This window comes from Pogona vitticeps, chromosome 1, assembly GCF_051106095.1.
Source record: "Pogona vitticeps strain Pit_001003342236 chromosome 1, PviZW2.1, whole genome shotgun sequence".
Lineage (NCBI taxonomy): Eukaryota > Metazoa > Chordata > Lepidosauria > Squamata > Agamidae > Pogona > Pogona vitticeps.
Genome location: NC_135783.1, coordinates 36,859,158 through 36,877,505, shown reverse-complemented (window position 1 = coordinate 36,877,505; position 18,348 = coordinate 36,859,158). Strand labels below are relative to the sequence as shown.

The 18,348-nt window shown below is 43.3% G+C and overlaps 1 protein-coding gene across 1 annotated transcript in view; it reads right to left on the bottom strand.

The window, feature by feature from the left end:
- DNAH14 (dynein axonemal heavy chain 14) overlaps nucleotides 1-18,348 on the bottom strand; it is a 334,274-nt gene that overhangs the window by 278,689 nt on the left and 37,237 nt on the right. The window contains 2 exon segments of the mRNA XM_072989973.2: nucleotides 6,858-7,015; nucleotides 8,436-8,533. Of these exon segments, the coding sequence (XP_072846074.2) occupies nucleotides 6,858-7,015; nucleotides 8,436-8,533 (256 nt within the window).

The following is an 18,348-nucleotide window of genomic DNA, read 5'->3' as shown; positions in this document are numbered from 1 at the left end:
AAGCCAGAAATTCTCCCAGACACGTCTCTCACCCGTGCCTGGGGACGGCAGATATTGCAGGCAACTCCCCCGACGTCAGGAACGCTGGTCTGTGAGGGCCCTGGCCCAAGCTTCCGGCTTTTATGGTCTCCCTCCCTCCCAGCCAGGTGGCTGATGTTATGGAAGGGGGTGGGATGGCCTGAAGCAGCAGGAGCAGTAGCAACAGGGTCCCAGTCCTGAAAAAGGTCGGGGAGCGCAAGCCAGAAATTCTCCCAGACACGTCTCTCACCCGTGCCTGGGGACGGCAGATATTGCAGGCAACTCCCCCGACGTCAGGAACGCTGGTCTGTGAGGGCCCTGGCCCAAGCTTCCGGCTTTTATGGTCTCCCTCCCTCCCAGCCAGGTGGCTGATGTTATGGAAGGGGGTGGGATGGCCTGAAGCAGCAGGAGCAGTAGCAACAGGGTCCCAGTCCTGAAAAAGGTTGGGGAGCGCAAGCCAGAAATTCTCTCAGACACGTCTCTCACCCGTGCCTGGGGACGGCAGATATTGCAGGCAACTCCCCCGACGTCAGGAACGCTGGTCTTAACATCTTCAACTATATTAGCAGCGTGTAACCAAGTGTGTCTTCTCAATGTAATTGCAGATGAGAGGACTTTTGCAGTAGCATCAGCTACATGGCGAGATGCCAAACGTTGGTGTTTTGAAACTGTCAATGCTTCTGCATTTGCATTGAGGAAAGTTTGTCTGTTTTCTTCTGGGGCCACTTGAAGAGCTGGCAAGATTCTAGACCACAGTTGTCGTTGGTAAGCCTCCATGGCAATCAAGTAATTGGCCATGCAGAGTACGAAGGTAGTGAGGGAGTATATTTTTCTACCCAAAACTTCAAGTTTTCTACCCTCTCTGTTTGTAGGAGTAACATGAGACTTTCCTGAGGAATGAGAGGATGTAGATTCTACCATCTGTGAGTTAGGGGTAGGATGTTTCAGGAGAAAGTTGGTATTATCTCCATGAATCCGATATAGGTTCTCGGTGCGTCTGGCTATAGGTGTTGCAGCACCTGTCACATCCAAAGACTCTTTAATAAGGTCTATTAAAGCAGGGATACACGCCAGACTCAGAGGTGGTGATCCTTCCTGGTTAATGTCGCCAAAAATCAGATCTTCGGTTGGAGAAGGTGTTGACTCTGTGTGCATCTTAAGGGTCTTAGCCATCCGGAACACCATCTGCACACATGAAGAAAAAGCCTCTGATGGTGATGATGTGCATCACCTGCATCCAATGGCATGAATTCCTCCCCAATAGGTGTCTGACCGGAGGCGTCCAACAACACACCCTCCTCTTGGTCTGAGATACCTGAGGAGTTGACATCCTCCATGTCAAAAGTGGAAAGTAATTGAGGTCTATTAGAGGATTGCCTATTGTCAGAAGTTTCCACTGGTCACACTTCGCTCTCTGGTCGTGAAGCCTTCGATGTTGAACATTGAGCAGAGACATATGAAGTAGGTTTAGCTTTAGAATGCTTGGAAGTACATCGACCCTCGACGTCAACTCTATGACGATGTCGATGACGCGGTGGGGGGGATGAGGAGGAAGAAGAATCAGACAAAGCATATACATATTTGGTCTTCTTCTTCTTTCTATGGTAGTCTCTCGACGTCGAGGAAGAGTCCAAATCGGATGAATCACGTCAATGTCGACGGCGAGATCTCTTGTGATCGACGTCAGTATTTCGATTTATGTCAGCGTTGAGAGGACTTTGGTAGGATGACTACCTCTTTCCTGGATGATCGACGCTGAGCCAGTGAGGTGTGTTTCCTCTTTGCAGATCTTTTACGGGGTGGAGACATCGGCTCCGAAAAGCTCAACCCCGATGATGGAGATGGGGATGCCCATCCGGTGGAAACAGGGCTAACATGAACAACTGCCGAGCTAGACAGAACTTCAACTAGCTGGCTGGCAGTTGGAGACTGATTTCCCTTCTCCGTACAAGCGTCTGGCTGACAAAGTGAGAGAAAAACTGGAGCTTCAGATAAAGACTCTGGGTCTCTCGACGAATCCTGCAAAATGGGCGAGGGAACCAACGCTGAGACCGGAGGGAGGGTGGTTACAACAGCCTTAGTCTTATCCGTGTCCTTTGATGAAACTTTTTTCTGTTTCAGGTCTTTAACAGATTTTGAAGCCGAAGTAGGTATATTTTTACTAGCAGACTTTTTAGCAGGTTTCTCGACAAGTTTTGAAGATTAAGCCGGTGGTGTAGAAGTAGACAGTATTTCCAATCTAGGGGTAGAAGATGGTGTCCCCACGGTCTCCATTTCTGAGGGGGAGGAAGCTGAAAGCGTCTTGTCCCACAAGAAGAGTTTCAGTCATTGCTGCCGAGCCCTTAACGCCACTTTGGTAAAATTTTTGCAGTGTTTATACGACTGGGGCTGGTGGGATTAGCCCAAGCAAAAAAGACAAAGATCGTGTCTGTCAGAAAAGGCAGTTTTCGGGAGCAGGCAGAGCAGCGACCAAAGGAACCCGAAGGGGACATAAAGGTGAGGAGAATCGTAAAACTCACTGTCAGCAGAGAAGATAAGCCGCGGATCGTAAAAAAGGCGGGAAAGCTATTGCGTTCTGAAACAGTAAGTCCAGGGGAATATCCGAAGATTAGTCAAGCAGTCCAAAGTCGGGCACACAGAAAAAGAGGATTTTCGAGGCACAGTCTGATTCAAAACCAAATAATCCACAATAAGAGAATAGAATATGGAGCTCTAGGCAGAGAGGTTCCAATCACAAGGCGGTAAAAATGGAACTGAGGGCTGAGGCGGGTGGAGCATGCGCATTGGGGCAATTCTAAACTTTTTTACTTTATTCAAAAGCTCTAGAAGATTCCAGGATGTTCAGTGCAGACACTTCATGACCCATTTGTGTGCATTCACAGAGGCCACGCTGAAGAAATTACCATTTTTTAAGTTTTTGGTCTTAAAAAATAGATCAAACTTTCTGCTTTCTGGCAAACTTTGTTTCATTGTCCTATCCACCCTAGAAATAGAATTATTACAGTTTTTATAGTTGCCTGCAGCATGCATTTTTATACAAGGCATGGCTAGGGTGAAAGTGGGCGTTGCCGGTGAGTGCTTTTGAAATCATCTCATGAGCACATTCGATTTTCTGTTTCTGGACTAGATTATGTCATATTCTTAGACACGTTTTCTGTGTTAAGGTTACTTATTCTGTTTTTCTTTGTGACAAATGAAGTGTTAAGAACAAAAAAAATCTTGTGTTTCTATGGTTTCGTTTTACTGAATAGGTGTATTGTTGGCGACAGTTATACTTCGAGCGTGAAGACTGTTTGTAGTGATGATGACACAATTTAATTGTCATGTTTTCAAGAAGAGAAAGAATGTAGGAAAACAAAAATATTTGGTACAAAAGATAAAATTCTAAAAAACACATTTTTAAGTTTAAAAATGGCTTTTAATGAAAAACCGTACCAAACAAAGCCAAAATATTAATCTTTCTGCATTAAAATCTTATAATGGTTGTTCTGGGTTTTTGGGGCTCTTTGGCCGTGTTCTGAAGGTTGTTCTTCCTGACGTTTCGCCAGTCTCTGTGGCCGGCATCTTCAGAGGACAGCAACCTGTGGCCGGCATCTTCAGAGGACAGCAACCCAGAACAACCATTAGATCCCGGCCGTGAAAGCCTTCATGAAAATCTTATAAACGAATCAATAAACATGTTGTAAAAGTTTCAGGTGTTTATCACTAACAGTCTCTGAATAAATGTAATTTAGAGCATAGGCACCACTGGCTCCCCTTAAAGATACTTTTTAAAATGTTAAAATGTCCATGAAAATACGTATATGGCTTTATGCAATCATAATAACTACAAACTATGTATAAAATTTTGTACTTGCTTTTCTTAGGCACTCCTAAAGAAGATGATTTTGATTCACTTTACTTTTACCTATTTTCTATCTATATTTTTGAATGTATTTTAAGCCGCTTTTCTTCTCAAAACTCAGAAAGCAACTGAACATCTCCAACACTCCTATTATAATTGATAAATTGAATTAAACAAGTCTATGCAAAGCTTTGATACAAGTCTAAACAAGTACGTACATGCACGATGTATGTGCCCGTATAGCTCAGTAATGTGAAATGACAAAATGTCGTTGATCCCATTTACAACACACTGACATTTACCATAAAATTTTACCAATAATTTTACAAACTCAGACATGAATGTAGCACACAACAATACAGATAGTACATAGTACAGTGCCTAATTAAATAATTTACGAAATATTATGTACACAGAATCTGTGTTTGGTGTCATTGGATCACCTAAATATTTATTATGATCTGCCTAATGGGATCTGCTCATGTAGACCTCCATTTACATCTCGTGCACCCCAATTTTGTTCCTCTCTGATGTGGACCCCCTACAAGTTGAAATTGGCCCCTGGGGGTCCATAAAGACCACTTTGGGAACCTATGCCAAAGCCTCTTGATGATAAGTGAGGCCACGAGGATTATACTCTGCAGGGACTGACTGCAGTGTTGGAAGAGCTTTATTCCAAAGATATCTGTGATAAATTCCCATCGCTGCTAAATAGTTGGCAGCACGCAGAGTGAAGGATGCCAAAGAGTAAACTCTACAGCCAATAATGTCCAGTTTCCTGCCTTCTTTATTGTTGGGAGTAGCATTAGATCGATTGTGCGCTCTATTCTGTGTTGCATCCACAATCACAGAGTTGGGAGGTGGATGTTTTGAAAGAATTTGGTGTTTTGACCATGGGCTTTGCATAAATTCTCAACTCTCTGAGAGATTTGAGGTACCAAAGATGATTTGGACCAGGATTGCTTAATTGACTTGAGAAGAGATGGAATGAAGCCCATACAGAGTGGGGGTGTCTTCGTTAATATCTTCATATATCTTATCTGATTCTGATTGAATTGGTTGTTGAATGACCAGATCCATGGATTTGGCTATGCGTAAAACCAGTTGCGAGTATGAAAAAAAAATCCTTGGATGGGGATGGAGGGTTGATATCAGCTACATTGGAGTTGGGTGTTGGAAGATTAGGAGATGATTCCTGTAATGCCACTGAATCTGAAGAGTCAGAATCGGAAAACTGTACAGGTGAAGGTGATGAACCTTCTCGGTACGAGGAGGCTGATGTACCAGGAGGAGCGTCTGGTAAGTGGCGCTTAGAAGTTATGGTATCGTGCTTTAATGGTACCAGTTGAGCAGATTGGTTCAATTTAAGATGTTTATGAGGTTTGATATTATCTATGAATCCTGGTGAGGGTCTGGTATAAGTCGTGATAACCTGCAAGGGACATGATCGAATCTGTGAGTGTAGCTGAATTGGTAGGTGGTAAAGTAGAGCTAGACAATGGTTTTGGTTTCTTTGATACCGAAGAAGTCTGAATCAAGGTAGCCTGAACATGATGTCGCTTATGAGCTTTGTGGAGTTTTGGTACCAGAGGAGATGGAGGATGAACCATATCATCGTCCAATGATTGTTCATAGACATTCCTCGGAGGGTATCGAGGAGGTGATGGAGAATCAGAAGAGTCCAAAGGATAGTAATATGCGTACCGAAGACACTTGGGTTCAACGTAATGCCCAGTATCGGGCTGCATGTATTGGTATGAGCGATGTTGATATCGATTGGTGGGAGGTTTGTAGTAGACAGATGGGCGGGATATAAATCAAATAAATAAATAAATAAATAAATAAATAAATAAATAAATAGACAGGAGGCTCATAGACAGTGACTCGCTTGGGCCTATGTTGTCGAGCCCGAGAGTCATGTGATACTGACAGTCCCGAGTGTGTTGAAGGCTGTGAATGTCCGGTATCGGAATGGATTGTGTCCTGTATATGGTGTTTTCGCTTTCCTCTTACACAAGGGCAATGGATCAGCAGGGATAGATACTGACTCAGACTCACACCGGACACAGAGCAACCCAGAGATTTAGGGCTTGAACAGGCTGAATATGGTAATACCATTACCTCAGCTGAGGTATCCGCCCACGATAGAGATTGGGCCAACAGAGGAGAGGGTAGTTGACCAGATGGAGGTGGAATGGAATCATGGTCGGTATCGAGGTCTATGGTAGGTTGATACTGAGTGGAAGGTTGCTGAGCAGGAGACTGGTATTCAACGGAAAATTTCTTGGGTCTCTTGAGTTTGGAACCAACCAGTTTCGAAACGGATTTCAGTGCTGGAGTTAACCGAGCTGTCAATTCTGAGGATTTTCTTTTAGGCAATTTTGATTTGGTTTTGGTTGTCGGTAATAGAGAATTAGTGTCAGTAGGGAGCGGGGTGGTTGTGAACCTTGTGCCTTGTCCATGGTAGATGGCAGACGGAGGGATCACTCCTACAGAGAAGATTTCAGTCAATGCAGACAAAGTTTGAGGACTTGTTTTGTGAAGTTTTTACAAAAATGACAAGAGGCCAGTTGATGAGATTCCCACAGGCAAAATAAACAAGAATCATGGCCGTCAGAGAGAGCTGGAAATGGGGAAAAAGGAAAATCAAAGTCTCTCACAAATCTGTAGTGGTTCAGTCTATTTTCTATAAGAATGATTCATTCCGTTTCTTTCATTTTAGAGATTAAGAGACAAAGAAACACGAGCAGCGAGCTTCTCGTAGGATGAGACCTCAGTGGTGGCAAAAAGGAACTGAGGTAATTGCCAGGACGGGTGGACCATGTGTGCTAAGGGGGCGGTCCTGGCAAACACATGCTTGACCTCTATAATATTCTAGAGACCTCTGCGCAGGCGCAGATTAAAGCCATTTAGTGTGCATTCACAGAGACCACGAAGAAGATATACTTTCAGTATTTAAATGTTATTATTACATAGTGTCATGTTCAAAACATACCTTGCTTTCATAATCTGGATCTGTTCCTAGAATGAGATCACAGTTGGGCCATGTTGCAGAATACTGGTCTGGTTCAATATATGGTTGCATTGTTTTATGTAATGATTGAATGATGAAGATTGATAGCTCAGGATCTTGAGAAAATGGCACAATCTGATCTAATAAGATTTAATCCAAAAGCAGTTATAAATTCAGAAATTAATCATGGAGCACTCAAAAGGAACACAAATATCTATATGAGAGCACAATTCTCTTTAGTATGAACCATTTTAAATCAGAAAAAAAACACTTTTGGCAATAATGGAAACATCAGTTCAGTTCACTTCAAAATCTCTAGCATAATAACTCACAGGAGCATGCAAAGCAATTGTGTCAGGTCAAGGACCTTGATGCACAAACATATATATTCCTAAGCATCCTTTATAGACATCTAAGGAAAAATCAGAAACCTGTGTTCATCCCAACTGGGATTTTCCAATTAAGGGTTAATTCCAGAATGAAACAAAACAATAATTGACAATTATATCAATACTCATCTGAGGATCAAGGTATAAGTCTTTTCACTGATGCAATAATTCTAAGTAACTAATTCTACAAACTATATTTATCTACATTGTTTTTATATTCAGTAAATACAAAGACACTTTACAAAGTAACAAATCAAACTGTATTGAAAACATTCTTGCAGTCATGAAAAAAACTGCATGCACAAATATTTAAAAATATATAAAAACTAAAGTTCCAGGCAAATAGGTAAGTCAGAATTCAATCCAACATACCGGAGCAAAGGTACAATAACACTCTGTGCCATTAAGCATTTGATGAACTATGACACTGTCACCTAAAATCCTGAAATGCTAGACTATTGTGACTCTTGGTGTCTGTCACGTGGAACTCCCAAAATTCTCCATTCTGGGATCAGAACAAAAAAGGAATGTAAATGTTAATCAGCGTTTCTTGTTTCTTCTTGGATGCTTGCACAAAAGCTTTAGGTTTCTTCTTCAGCGTTGGTAGCTGGAGCACAGACCTGAATGATGCTGATTGGTTTTCCAAGACATTTGGTTGATTTTATTCAGTGAGACCACAAACTTCTTGTTACTTGTGCTACGTACTGCCTCAGTATTAAAGCCACTCTGATTTTGCTGTTTCCAAAGCAAAACATTTTTGCTTTAATCGACAACTGAAAATGTCATATTCCAGGCCTCTTTTGTTTGCTCCGTGCACATCAGCCACTAGGCATCCATTCACCTGTACTCTGTTTCACTAGCAACAGCGCACTGATAAATAAGAACTGACTAATAAACATACTTTCTAGGAATTTTACCTACCTTTTTCTTTCTTAAAAAGTGTAACAAATGATTTTTATATATACCAAATCATTTTTCCAGAAATCAATGTCAGCTATGTTCAGATGATCATACAGTATGGTTTAAGTTCTTATTAATTGATGCCAGCCACAGAGACTGGCGAAACATTAGGAAGAACAACCTTCAGAACATGGCCAAAGAGCCCGAAAAACCCACAACAACCGTAAAAATTATATCTGGTTTTTATGGAGATTTGACAGAGATTACTTACCAATAGTGTTTTCTAATCCATCTAGAATTCCTTGTATCTGTATTGAAAACTCTCTTCTATTGGGAATTAGATATATATCTGTGGAGAATCTTGGAGAACTAAAAAAAAAATGTTGTGAAAGATGTTTGTCAAAAAATAAAACACATCAAAGAATCTGTGATGGGTTCAAGATTAAAACTTTGATTGGGAATGTGACCCAATTAATGTCAAGTTATTGTAAAGGTAAGCAATGAGGTTTCTATGTGAACAATACTCCCTTTGATAGAATCCTCATGGATAAGCATATTAAAGCCCTATATAATTTTTTTATTGGATTTTGATACCCAGGGGGAGGTGGTTAAGGAATGTATGATAAGGCGGACAAAGAATATTGGGCACAATATAAGTTTGGATCAGTGGGAACAAATATGGAAAAACAATATAAAACTTACCAAGGCACTATAGCATTTAAAGAAAATATATATAAAATGTTCTACAGATGGTATATAACTCCCACAAAGCTAGCCAAAATTGATGTAAAAATTTCAAACTTCTGTTGGAGATGTAAACAAAAAGAAGGTTCTTTCCATCATATTGGAAAAGGGTTGAAATGCGTTTGCAAGAAGTTCTAGAGAGTCTGATAACTGTAACTCTTGAATTCTTTCTTCTAAACGTAATTCCGGACTCAATAGAACCAATGAAAAAATATTTAACCATCCATATCTTGACAACTGCAAGAATTCTCTTTGCGAAACATTGGAAAGACCCAGAGAATATATCACAAGATGAGTTAATAGCAAAAATTCTGGAAACGGTGGAAATTGATAAATTATCAGAATGGTTAGATCCAACAAGAAAGACGAACCATGAGGATTGTTGGCATAGATTTTATGACTGGCTCAGAAATAGAATGCAAATTAATATTTGGTCATTGTAAGCCTGTGATCAATTTAGAAGTACAGTGGTGCCTCAACTTTCGACCATAATCCGTTCCAGAAGATGGTCGTAAGTCAAAATGGTTGTAAGTCGAATCAGCATTTCCCATTGAAATGCATTTATTTATTTATTTATTTATTTATTTATTTATTTATTTGATTTATATCCCACTGTGAAGGAGTAGGACCCAGTGTGCCGTCCCCAGAAGAAGAGAGCCTGAAAGACGAGAGTGGCTGTGCTGAAGGGATTCTGGTAGAGATAGAATGTGAGGAGGAGCCACAAAGGAGACCTACTGAAGTGTGCCTGGTGGATGAGGGAGGAGCCGAAATGGACCTGATCATGTGGGAGGAGGTGAAAGGGGAAGGATCAAATGCGCGGGAATTCAGTTGGCTGGGGGAAGGCGAGCTGGGCAGATGCATTAATAGAGGGGTGCAGACTGACTGGCTGAAGGACGCGAGGAGCCAGGCGGACTTGGCCCAAGGATTCCCAAGCCTAATGAAAGAAGGAGGACTGTTGCCAGAACCCTCTTTACCTAGCAGACGCGGTAGGGCATTTGAGCCTTTAGAATGGAGGGTGTCGGTTTTCCCAGTGGGCTACCATGGTGGGGGCCGGAGAGTTATCCGTCCGGGCCCCGAATTTCAGTAGAGGCCTCCAGAGGGGGATTGGGCCCGCCACCCCTGCTGTGGGACCATATGCGCCGTGCGGAGTGCGCCCCTAAGACCGTTGACGGACCGCGAACGATTTGGCCCGGCCCCTTGGTAGGGGAAGAGACAAACCCACCAGTTGTGAGACCAAAAAAGTATACCTTGTTGACAGATGAAGTGTTGAAGGATCCATTTGATCCGGTGGAATTAAGCGTGCATGCAAATAAAGTTGTTGTTTCTCAAGAATCGGATTCGCCTCCGCGCCTTTTTCCCGCCTTTACTACGCAACCCCCCCGGCTAAAGACGAACCTTGTCACACCCACCCATCTGGTATATTCTACCACTCTGAAACCCGATCAATCTGTTCTGGCTGTTTTTTGGTTGTATGTAGAGGCGTCAGTTGCAAGTTGAAGCATTTGTTCCCATAGGAACTAATGCAGAAGCGGTTAATCCATCTTCTACCACTAGGGGGAGAATTTTTCTTCTTTTAACCTAAGATGACTTAGGTCAAAAAAAGGGCAGGAAAGGAGGGAGGGAGGGAACAATGGGGAAAAGAGGAAAGAAAGAAGGTCATCACTGGGGCACACAGACCCCTCAGACAAAGGTTTGTGCTATTAAGTACAAAAAGAGAGAAGAGAGAAAGAGAAGACGAGGGGGAGAGAGTTTGGAGTCTAAAACACCTTTTAAACCAAACACATTTTAAATCAAGCACCTTTTAAACCAAACCAAGCAACTTTTAAGAAAAAAACACATTTTAAAATGAAACAAGCAACTATTAAACCCACCCACCCACCAACACCTTTTAAAACAAAGGAGAGGTCACTTAGCTTTCAGTGTCTTCTGGAGGACATCATGGTGACTTCTGGATGGAGGATGGTGAGATGGTCATCACTGCAAGTTAGAGGTCCTCTCCTCTGGGTCATCTTCTCCAGGGGTTCCCTGTCACTGTTTCTTGGCTGCAGGCTCCATCCTGGTGAAAAATCTGTCCAGTTTCGTCTGCTTCATCCTGCGCTGCAGAATCTTTCTGAAATAGCTGTCCACATTGTCATTCATCATGTCCAAAACTCTTCTTGTCGCAGTCCTGTTTGGGTGGTGCCTCTCAAAGAAGTCCTGGCACTTGGTCCATTTCTTACAGATGGATCTTATCTCCTCACAACTAACTTGCACTGCCTCTTCCTCAGTGGAAAGCTCCTCCACAAGAGCCTTCTGCTGCTCGGTTTGCAGTCCTGCAAGTTCTTCTGTGGTCAACTCCTCTTTGTGGTCTCCAACCAGCTCCTCTACATCCTCATATGAGCCTCGTGGTGCAGTGGTTAAACCACTGTACTGCAGCCAAAACTGTGCTCACAACCTGGGGTTCAATCCCAGGTAGCCGGCTCAAGGTTGACTCAGCCTTCTATCATTCCAAGGTCGGTAAAATGAGTGCCCAGCTCGCTGGGGGGGGGGGGCAATGTGCAGCCTGCATAACTAACTTGCAAACCGCCCAGAGAGTGCTTGAAGCGCTATGGGGCGGTATATAAGCAGCCCGCTTTCCTTTTTTTTTTTGCTCTTTGTTGACATCCAGACCCATGTCTTCACCCATAGAGATGATGTCCCTCACCACCTGTGAACCAGTCACCTCAGTGCCACTGTCTGTGACACATTTTGGCCACAGTTTTCTCCAGGCTGAGTTCAAGGTCCTAGTTGTGACATCTTGCCAGGCCTTGTCAATGAGTCTGACGCTGTGGAGGACATTGAAATGTGTCTTCCAAAACTCCTTCAGGGTCAAGGACATCTCCTTGGTGATATTGAAGCACCTGGTGAAGAGTGCCTTTGTGTACAGCTTCTTGAAGTTGCTGATCACTTGCTGGTCCATGGGCTGCAGAAGCGGTGTTGTGTTGGGGGGAAGAAGTTGACCCTGATGAAATCCACATCAGTATCATCCACCAAGGATGGGGTGTGTGCCAGGGCATTGTCCATCAGAAGAAGGCACCTCTCAGGAAGCTGGTTGTCCGAAAGATATTTCTTGACAGTGGGTGCAAAGACTTCATAGAGCTTTGTCATCCAAGCTCTTGCATGGACCCTCCACATGACAGGCAGTGTGGCCTTGTTAATGTTCTCTCATTGGAATGGGCAAGGAGTCTGGGAATGGTACACCAGCAGTGGCTTGATCTTCAGACCGCCGGTGGTGTTGGCACAGAACAAAAGGGTCAATCTGTTTTTCATGGTTTGTGGCCCGGAATTTTCTCATCCTTCTGGGTGGTGTAGATTCTCCTGGGCATCTTCTTCCAGAACAGCCATGTCTCATCGCAGTTGAAGACTTGCAGGGGGAGGTATTCTTGTTGATGAATTTGGCAAATTCCAACTTGAAGGCTTCTGCAGCATCATAATCAGAACTTGCAGCCTCCCCGTGTCTTACAACACTGTGGATGCCATTTCTCTTTTTGCACTTTCGAAACCACCCCCTGCTGGCTTTGAATTCTTCTTGCGCTGCACTTCCAGAGGTGTTTCTTTCCATTAAGTCACTGTGCAGCTTCTTCGCTTTTTCACAAATGATAGCTTCACTGATGTTTTCCCCTTCATTCATCCACACCAGTAAAAGTTTTTCCACCTCTTCCATCAGGGATGGCCTGTTCTTTGCTAGGATTGTGACTCCTTTTGCCACATCAATGTCTTTCAAGACATCTTTCTTCTTTAAAATGGTGCCGATGGTTGACTTTGCCATCTTGAATACAGTGGCCAGATCAGACAAACGCATGCCATTTTCATGCTTTTTGATGATGTCCTTTTTTGTTTCAGTGGAGATGATTTTTTCTTTTTTGCCTTTGCTCTGCTCTTTCTTTGGAGCCATGACTGTTCAGCACACCACAGTACACAAACCCTAGAAGCCACAGAATCCAGCAAGCATTATTTCAGAACAGAACTCCTCATCACAAAAAGAGAGCATAGAGGGAGAGAGAGATAAGACAATGGATGGGGGGGGAGCCTTGAGACTACAGTAAACTCCATTTTAAAGCCTGCATCAACAACCAGCAACCATTATTACAGCAAACAGATCCCCAAAGAAAAAAAGACTTTGAAGCCACATTTTAAATACACATTTTAAAACAAAAGAGAGGTCACAGTACGCAAAACCTAAGAGCCACAGAATCCAGCAAGCATTATTCCAGCACAGAACTCCTCACCACAAAAAGAGAGCATAGAGGGAGAGAGAGATAAGACAATGGGGGGGAGAGAGAATTGAGTCTACCGTAGACTCCATTTTAAAACTCCATTTTAAACTCCGTTTTAAAGCCTGCATGCCTCCATCAACAACCAGCAACCATTATTACAGCAAACAGATCCCCAAAGAAAAAAAGACTTTGAAGCCACATTTTAAACACACATTTTAAAACAAAAGAGAGGTTACAGTGCACAAATACTAGGAGCCACAGAATCCAGCAAGCAGTACAGTGGTGCCTCGCTTAACGGCGATAATCCGTTCCAGGAAAATCGCCGTTAAGTGAAAACATCGTAAAGTGAAAAAAAGCCGTTGAAACGCATTGAAACCCCTTCAATGCGTTCCAATGGGGTCAAAACTCACAGTCCAGTGGAGATCTTCCATAGGGCAGCCGTTTTCGCTGCCTGTCTTGTGAGGAATCCGTCCCAGAAAACAGCGGGGAGCCATTTTGTTTACCCAGTGGCCATTTTGAAACTGCCGATCAGCTGTTTTAAAATCATCGTTTTGCGAAGAATCAGTTCTCGAAGCAGGGAACCGATCATCGCAAAGCGAAAAAACCATTTAGACCATCGTTTTGCAATCGCAATTGCTATCGCAAAAAGATTGTCGTAATGCAGTTTCGTTGTAATGCAAGGCAATCGTAAAGTGAGGCACCACTATATTCCAGCACAAAACTCCTCATCACAGAAAGAGAGTCTAAACTGCCTTTTACAGTCTGCCTGCATCAACAGCCGGCACAGCCCCTCACAGAATATTTTCTGATTTTAAGAAAAAAAAAAGACTGTGGAGTCTAATCTGCATTTTACAGCATGCCTGCATCAACAACCAGCAACCATTATTACAGCAAGCAGATCCCCCCCAAAAAAAGACTTTGAAGAAATTTTAAATTAAATTAAATGTGAAAATTAGACTGTAATTTTAAAATGTAAAATTTATTTATTTATTTTTGCATTCTGTGGCTCCTAGGGTTTGTGTACTGGGACCTCTCTTTTGTTTTAAAACATGTGGGTTTAAAACGTGACTCCAAAGTCTTTTTGTTTTAAAAGCAGAACATTTTCTGCAAGGGTCTGTGGTGACTGGCATGGTGTAAAATGGGGTTCAGACTCCAAAATCCTTTTGTTTTAAAATATGTTTGGTTTTAAAAAGTGTTTGGTTTAAAATGTGCTTTGTTTAAAAGGTGCTTGGTTTGGTTTAAAATGTGTTTTGTTTAAAATGTGTTCTCCTGCCCTTTTTTAACCTAAAAGGTGCTTGGCCTGGTTTAAAAGGCACTTGCTTTAAAGGTGTTCTGTTTAGAAGGTGTTCCCTCCCCCTCCCTCCTTTCCTGCCTTATTTTTGACCTAAGTTCATCTTAGGTCAAAAGAAGAAAAATTCTCCCCCAGTGGTAGAGTATGGATTAACCGGTTTCGACATAAGAACGAGAAACAGTTGGAACAGATTAAATTGTTTTTAAAATGTTATGTTGATTTGCACCCCCTATGTTGATTTTACAGTGGTGCCCCACATAGCGAGGTTAATCCGTTCCGGATTAACCTTCGCTATGTGAAAACTTCGCTAAACTGAACGGGGAAGCCCAAATGGGCACAAAACTCACAGTTTAGCGAAGTTTCCAAGGTCCGGCAGCCATTTTCGCGCCCTCGGTAAGCGAGGGGAGGGCGCGAAAACGCTGCGCGTGCCCATTTTGGCCGTCTGGTGGCCATTTTGAAACCGCCGAACAGCTGATCTGCGGGCGTTGCAACGCGAAGATCGGTAAGTGAAATGCTTACCGATCTTCGCTATGCGAGTTTTGCCCATTGGGGCCGACGCTATGCCTCCGCATTAGCGATCCCAAAGCTCGTATATTTTTGCCTCCAGATCGCATCAGGAAAATCAGTAAGGCAGCAAACAAGTTTTGGCCACACGCACGTGTCCCAGCATAACATGCACAGCATCTACTAGGCCTGATGACCTCTACGACACCCATGTTTGCACATGCACGTCTAAAGATGCCCTCTCTACAGTTATCGCTATTGGCCCTCTTCGATCCACTACAAGACAATCCGCGAAAACACTTGCGTGTCACATCAGAACTAGCACAACAGTTACGCTGATGGACCTTTCCTCCACACCTGTTAGTCGGAAGACCTTTGCGTCTCTTACAACTGATGTATCAAGTCACGACAGATGCCAGTCCCATAGGATGGGGAGCACACTGCGGGCCACATCGGATTCATGCCTTGTGGTCAACTCAGGAGACCCTGCTACACATCAATCACTTGGAACTGCTTGCTGTGATAAAGACATTCGTAGCATTTCTCCCTCTCATACAAGGTCGTGGTGTACAGCTGATCACAGACAACACCACAACCATGTATTAAATAAACAAACAAGGAGGAACCTGGTCCATGTCACTGCTGTTCCTATCAGTCCATCTATGGGAATGGTGCTACCATCATCAGATCTTCCCAGTGGCCTTCCATGTGGCAACAGCAGACAACCAGTTAGCGGACAGATTGAGTCGAACACCAGGCCATACCCACGAATGGGAACTGGACAACAATGTTTTCCTCTCCCTATGACACAGGTGGGGAGAACCAGTCGTAGATATGTTTGCAACCTTTGCCAACAAGAAATGCAACAGATATGCCTCTCATGCAGGATGGGGAATGAACTCTCTAGGGGATCCCTTCATGATTCAGTGAGAAGCAAGCCTTCTGTACCTATTTCCTCCCATTCCCATCATTCGAAAGACACTGGTGAGAGTTCTTCAAATGAAGTCAGAGGCGCTCTTAGTTGCTCCATACTGGCCTTGCCAACCTTGGTTTCCCACCTTGTCGATGGCAGTGGATGTTCTCAAGCTGCCATGTCTACCTCATCTACTCAGTCAAGATGCCGGGAATATCCTCCATCCATATCCAGAACCACTCCACCTGACAGCTTGGAGGATTTCCCATCGATACAGGAAGTCATAGAGAAGGCCAGGAAACCTTCCACTACCGTTCTCTACAAATACAAATGGAGGAACTTCCTGAAATTTGCTGAAGCTAACAACTTACAGTCTTCTCCTTTGTCCACTCTTTTGCAATATCTACGTTACCTATTTGACTTTGGTCTATCTCTCTCCACCTTGAAAGTATATATCTCAGCCATTGTCTCATTCTCACTCAGATTCTGCCAGACTCTTCTCTCACCCCACTCTCAAGGCTTTTCTCAGACCACCTGTGAAACATCCTATTCCTCAATGGTTACTGCAGGTAGTTCTACATTCATTTACTCATCAACCATTTGAACCTATGGCATCCTGTGATATCCGTCTTCTATCATTTAAGACTTTATTCTTGGTGGCCATCATCTCAGCATGCCGAGCAAGTGAGGTAGCTGCCCTTCGGTCTGATACACCTTATCTACAATTTTTCAAGGACAAGTTCATGTTATATCCAGATGTCTCTTTTCTGCCAAAGGTGGTGTCTGAATTTCATGTTAATCAGCTCTTGTTATTACCTACTTTATTTCCAAACCCTACATCCGACGTCGAGTGCATGCTCCGCTCCTTGGACGTGAGAAGGGCTTTATCATATTATGTGTCACGTACCAAGGAATTCCATAGATCTCAAAGGTTATTCATTTGTTTTCATGGATAGCACAAAGGCTCACCAGCTTCTTCATCAACTTTGTCTAGATGGCTTGTCTCTACTATCTCCCTTGCTTATGAAATACAGGACAAGCCCCTCCCTGAAGGTCTCAAGGCTCATTCTACCAGAGCCATTGCTACATCTACGGCACTGCTGCGTGTCGGTGATATCTCGGACATCTGTAGAGCAGCCACTTCGTCCAGTGTGTCCATGTTTATAACACACTACAGACTGGACCTGAGGGCAAAGAAAGAGACCAACTTTGGGAGAACAGTATTGACATCCATTCTTCAGTGACGGCCCTCCTTCTGGTAAGTGAGCTTGCTAGTCACCCACTTGTGTGCATTCACAGAGGCCACAATGAAGAAAGACAGGTTACTTACCTGTAACCATTGTTCTTCAAGTGGACCTCTGTGAATTCACACATCCCGCCCAGCCCCCCCCCACTGTCCGTCACTGATTAAGTCTAGGCTAAGCTCAGGCTGTTGTGGCGGACAAATGGAACTGAGGGCTGAGGCAGGCGGAGCATGCACTATAGGGGCAAACTAAACTCTGCTGCTTTTTTCCATGCTCTAGAAATTTTCGAGAGGACCAGCGCAGGCACTGTTTAATCCACTTGTGTGAATTCACAGATGTCCACTTGAAGAACCATGGTTACAGGTAAGTAACCTGTCTTTTTTCTTCTAGAACCTTCTGGGGTTTAAGAATAAAATTGTCTGTCTCTGTGGTTTTTAAAAAATTGATTCCCTGTCATAGTTTCACTTCTTTCTCCATCTTCACTGTAAATTCCATTTGTGTCCCCATGTCTTTAATTTGTTCAAGTAGCTGATCCATCTCTGTTTTCATCTGGTGCAGTCCATTAAGTATAATGTTTTGAATATTCTTGAGGATGTCTTGTCCCATAACTGGATGTATTATCTGGATTTGTTCCCAGCAGGTAATGACCACAATAGTTATTCACAATAGCAGCTTGGGGCAGAAGGTTGAACAGGAGGAAGGGCTTTTCCCGAGACTGTTTCTGGCTGCTTCACAGATTTAAATCCATCAGTAGTTTATAGTTATATTGCCGTAATAGAAGAAAAGCTGTTTTTTCTCCCTCCCCCTTCCTCCTCCTTTCTTTCTGTTTCTCTCAGCCAAGCCTCAGATGAAGTGGGGGAAATGTTCGCCAGTCTGGCCAGATATAGGTCTAGTCACTTTCTCTGACAGATTACACCCAGTCTCTTCATTGTTTAGGTCCTTCACAGTTCCATATGTAAAACAAGCCACTTACTTCAAGTTTGGTCAAGATTATTTTTCCAAAATCCTTCTGTACTTTTCCGTTCTCTGTCTTGGGGCATTCACAGCTCTGCGTCAAAGATGACATCCACTCAGTTCTGCTTTCAGATTGCGACTTCAAAGAGAGGCAAATCCAGGAATCTCCCAGGCCATCTCCCTTCTCAGTCAGATTCTGTTGCTTCAGACTTTCACTTCTTGTAGTAAAAGTCCTTCCCCTCCCAAGTTTGTAGGGGTCAAAACTGCATGGTCTTGGTCAGTTTCAGGAGCTTCCTGAA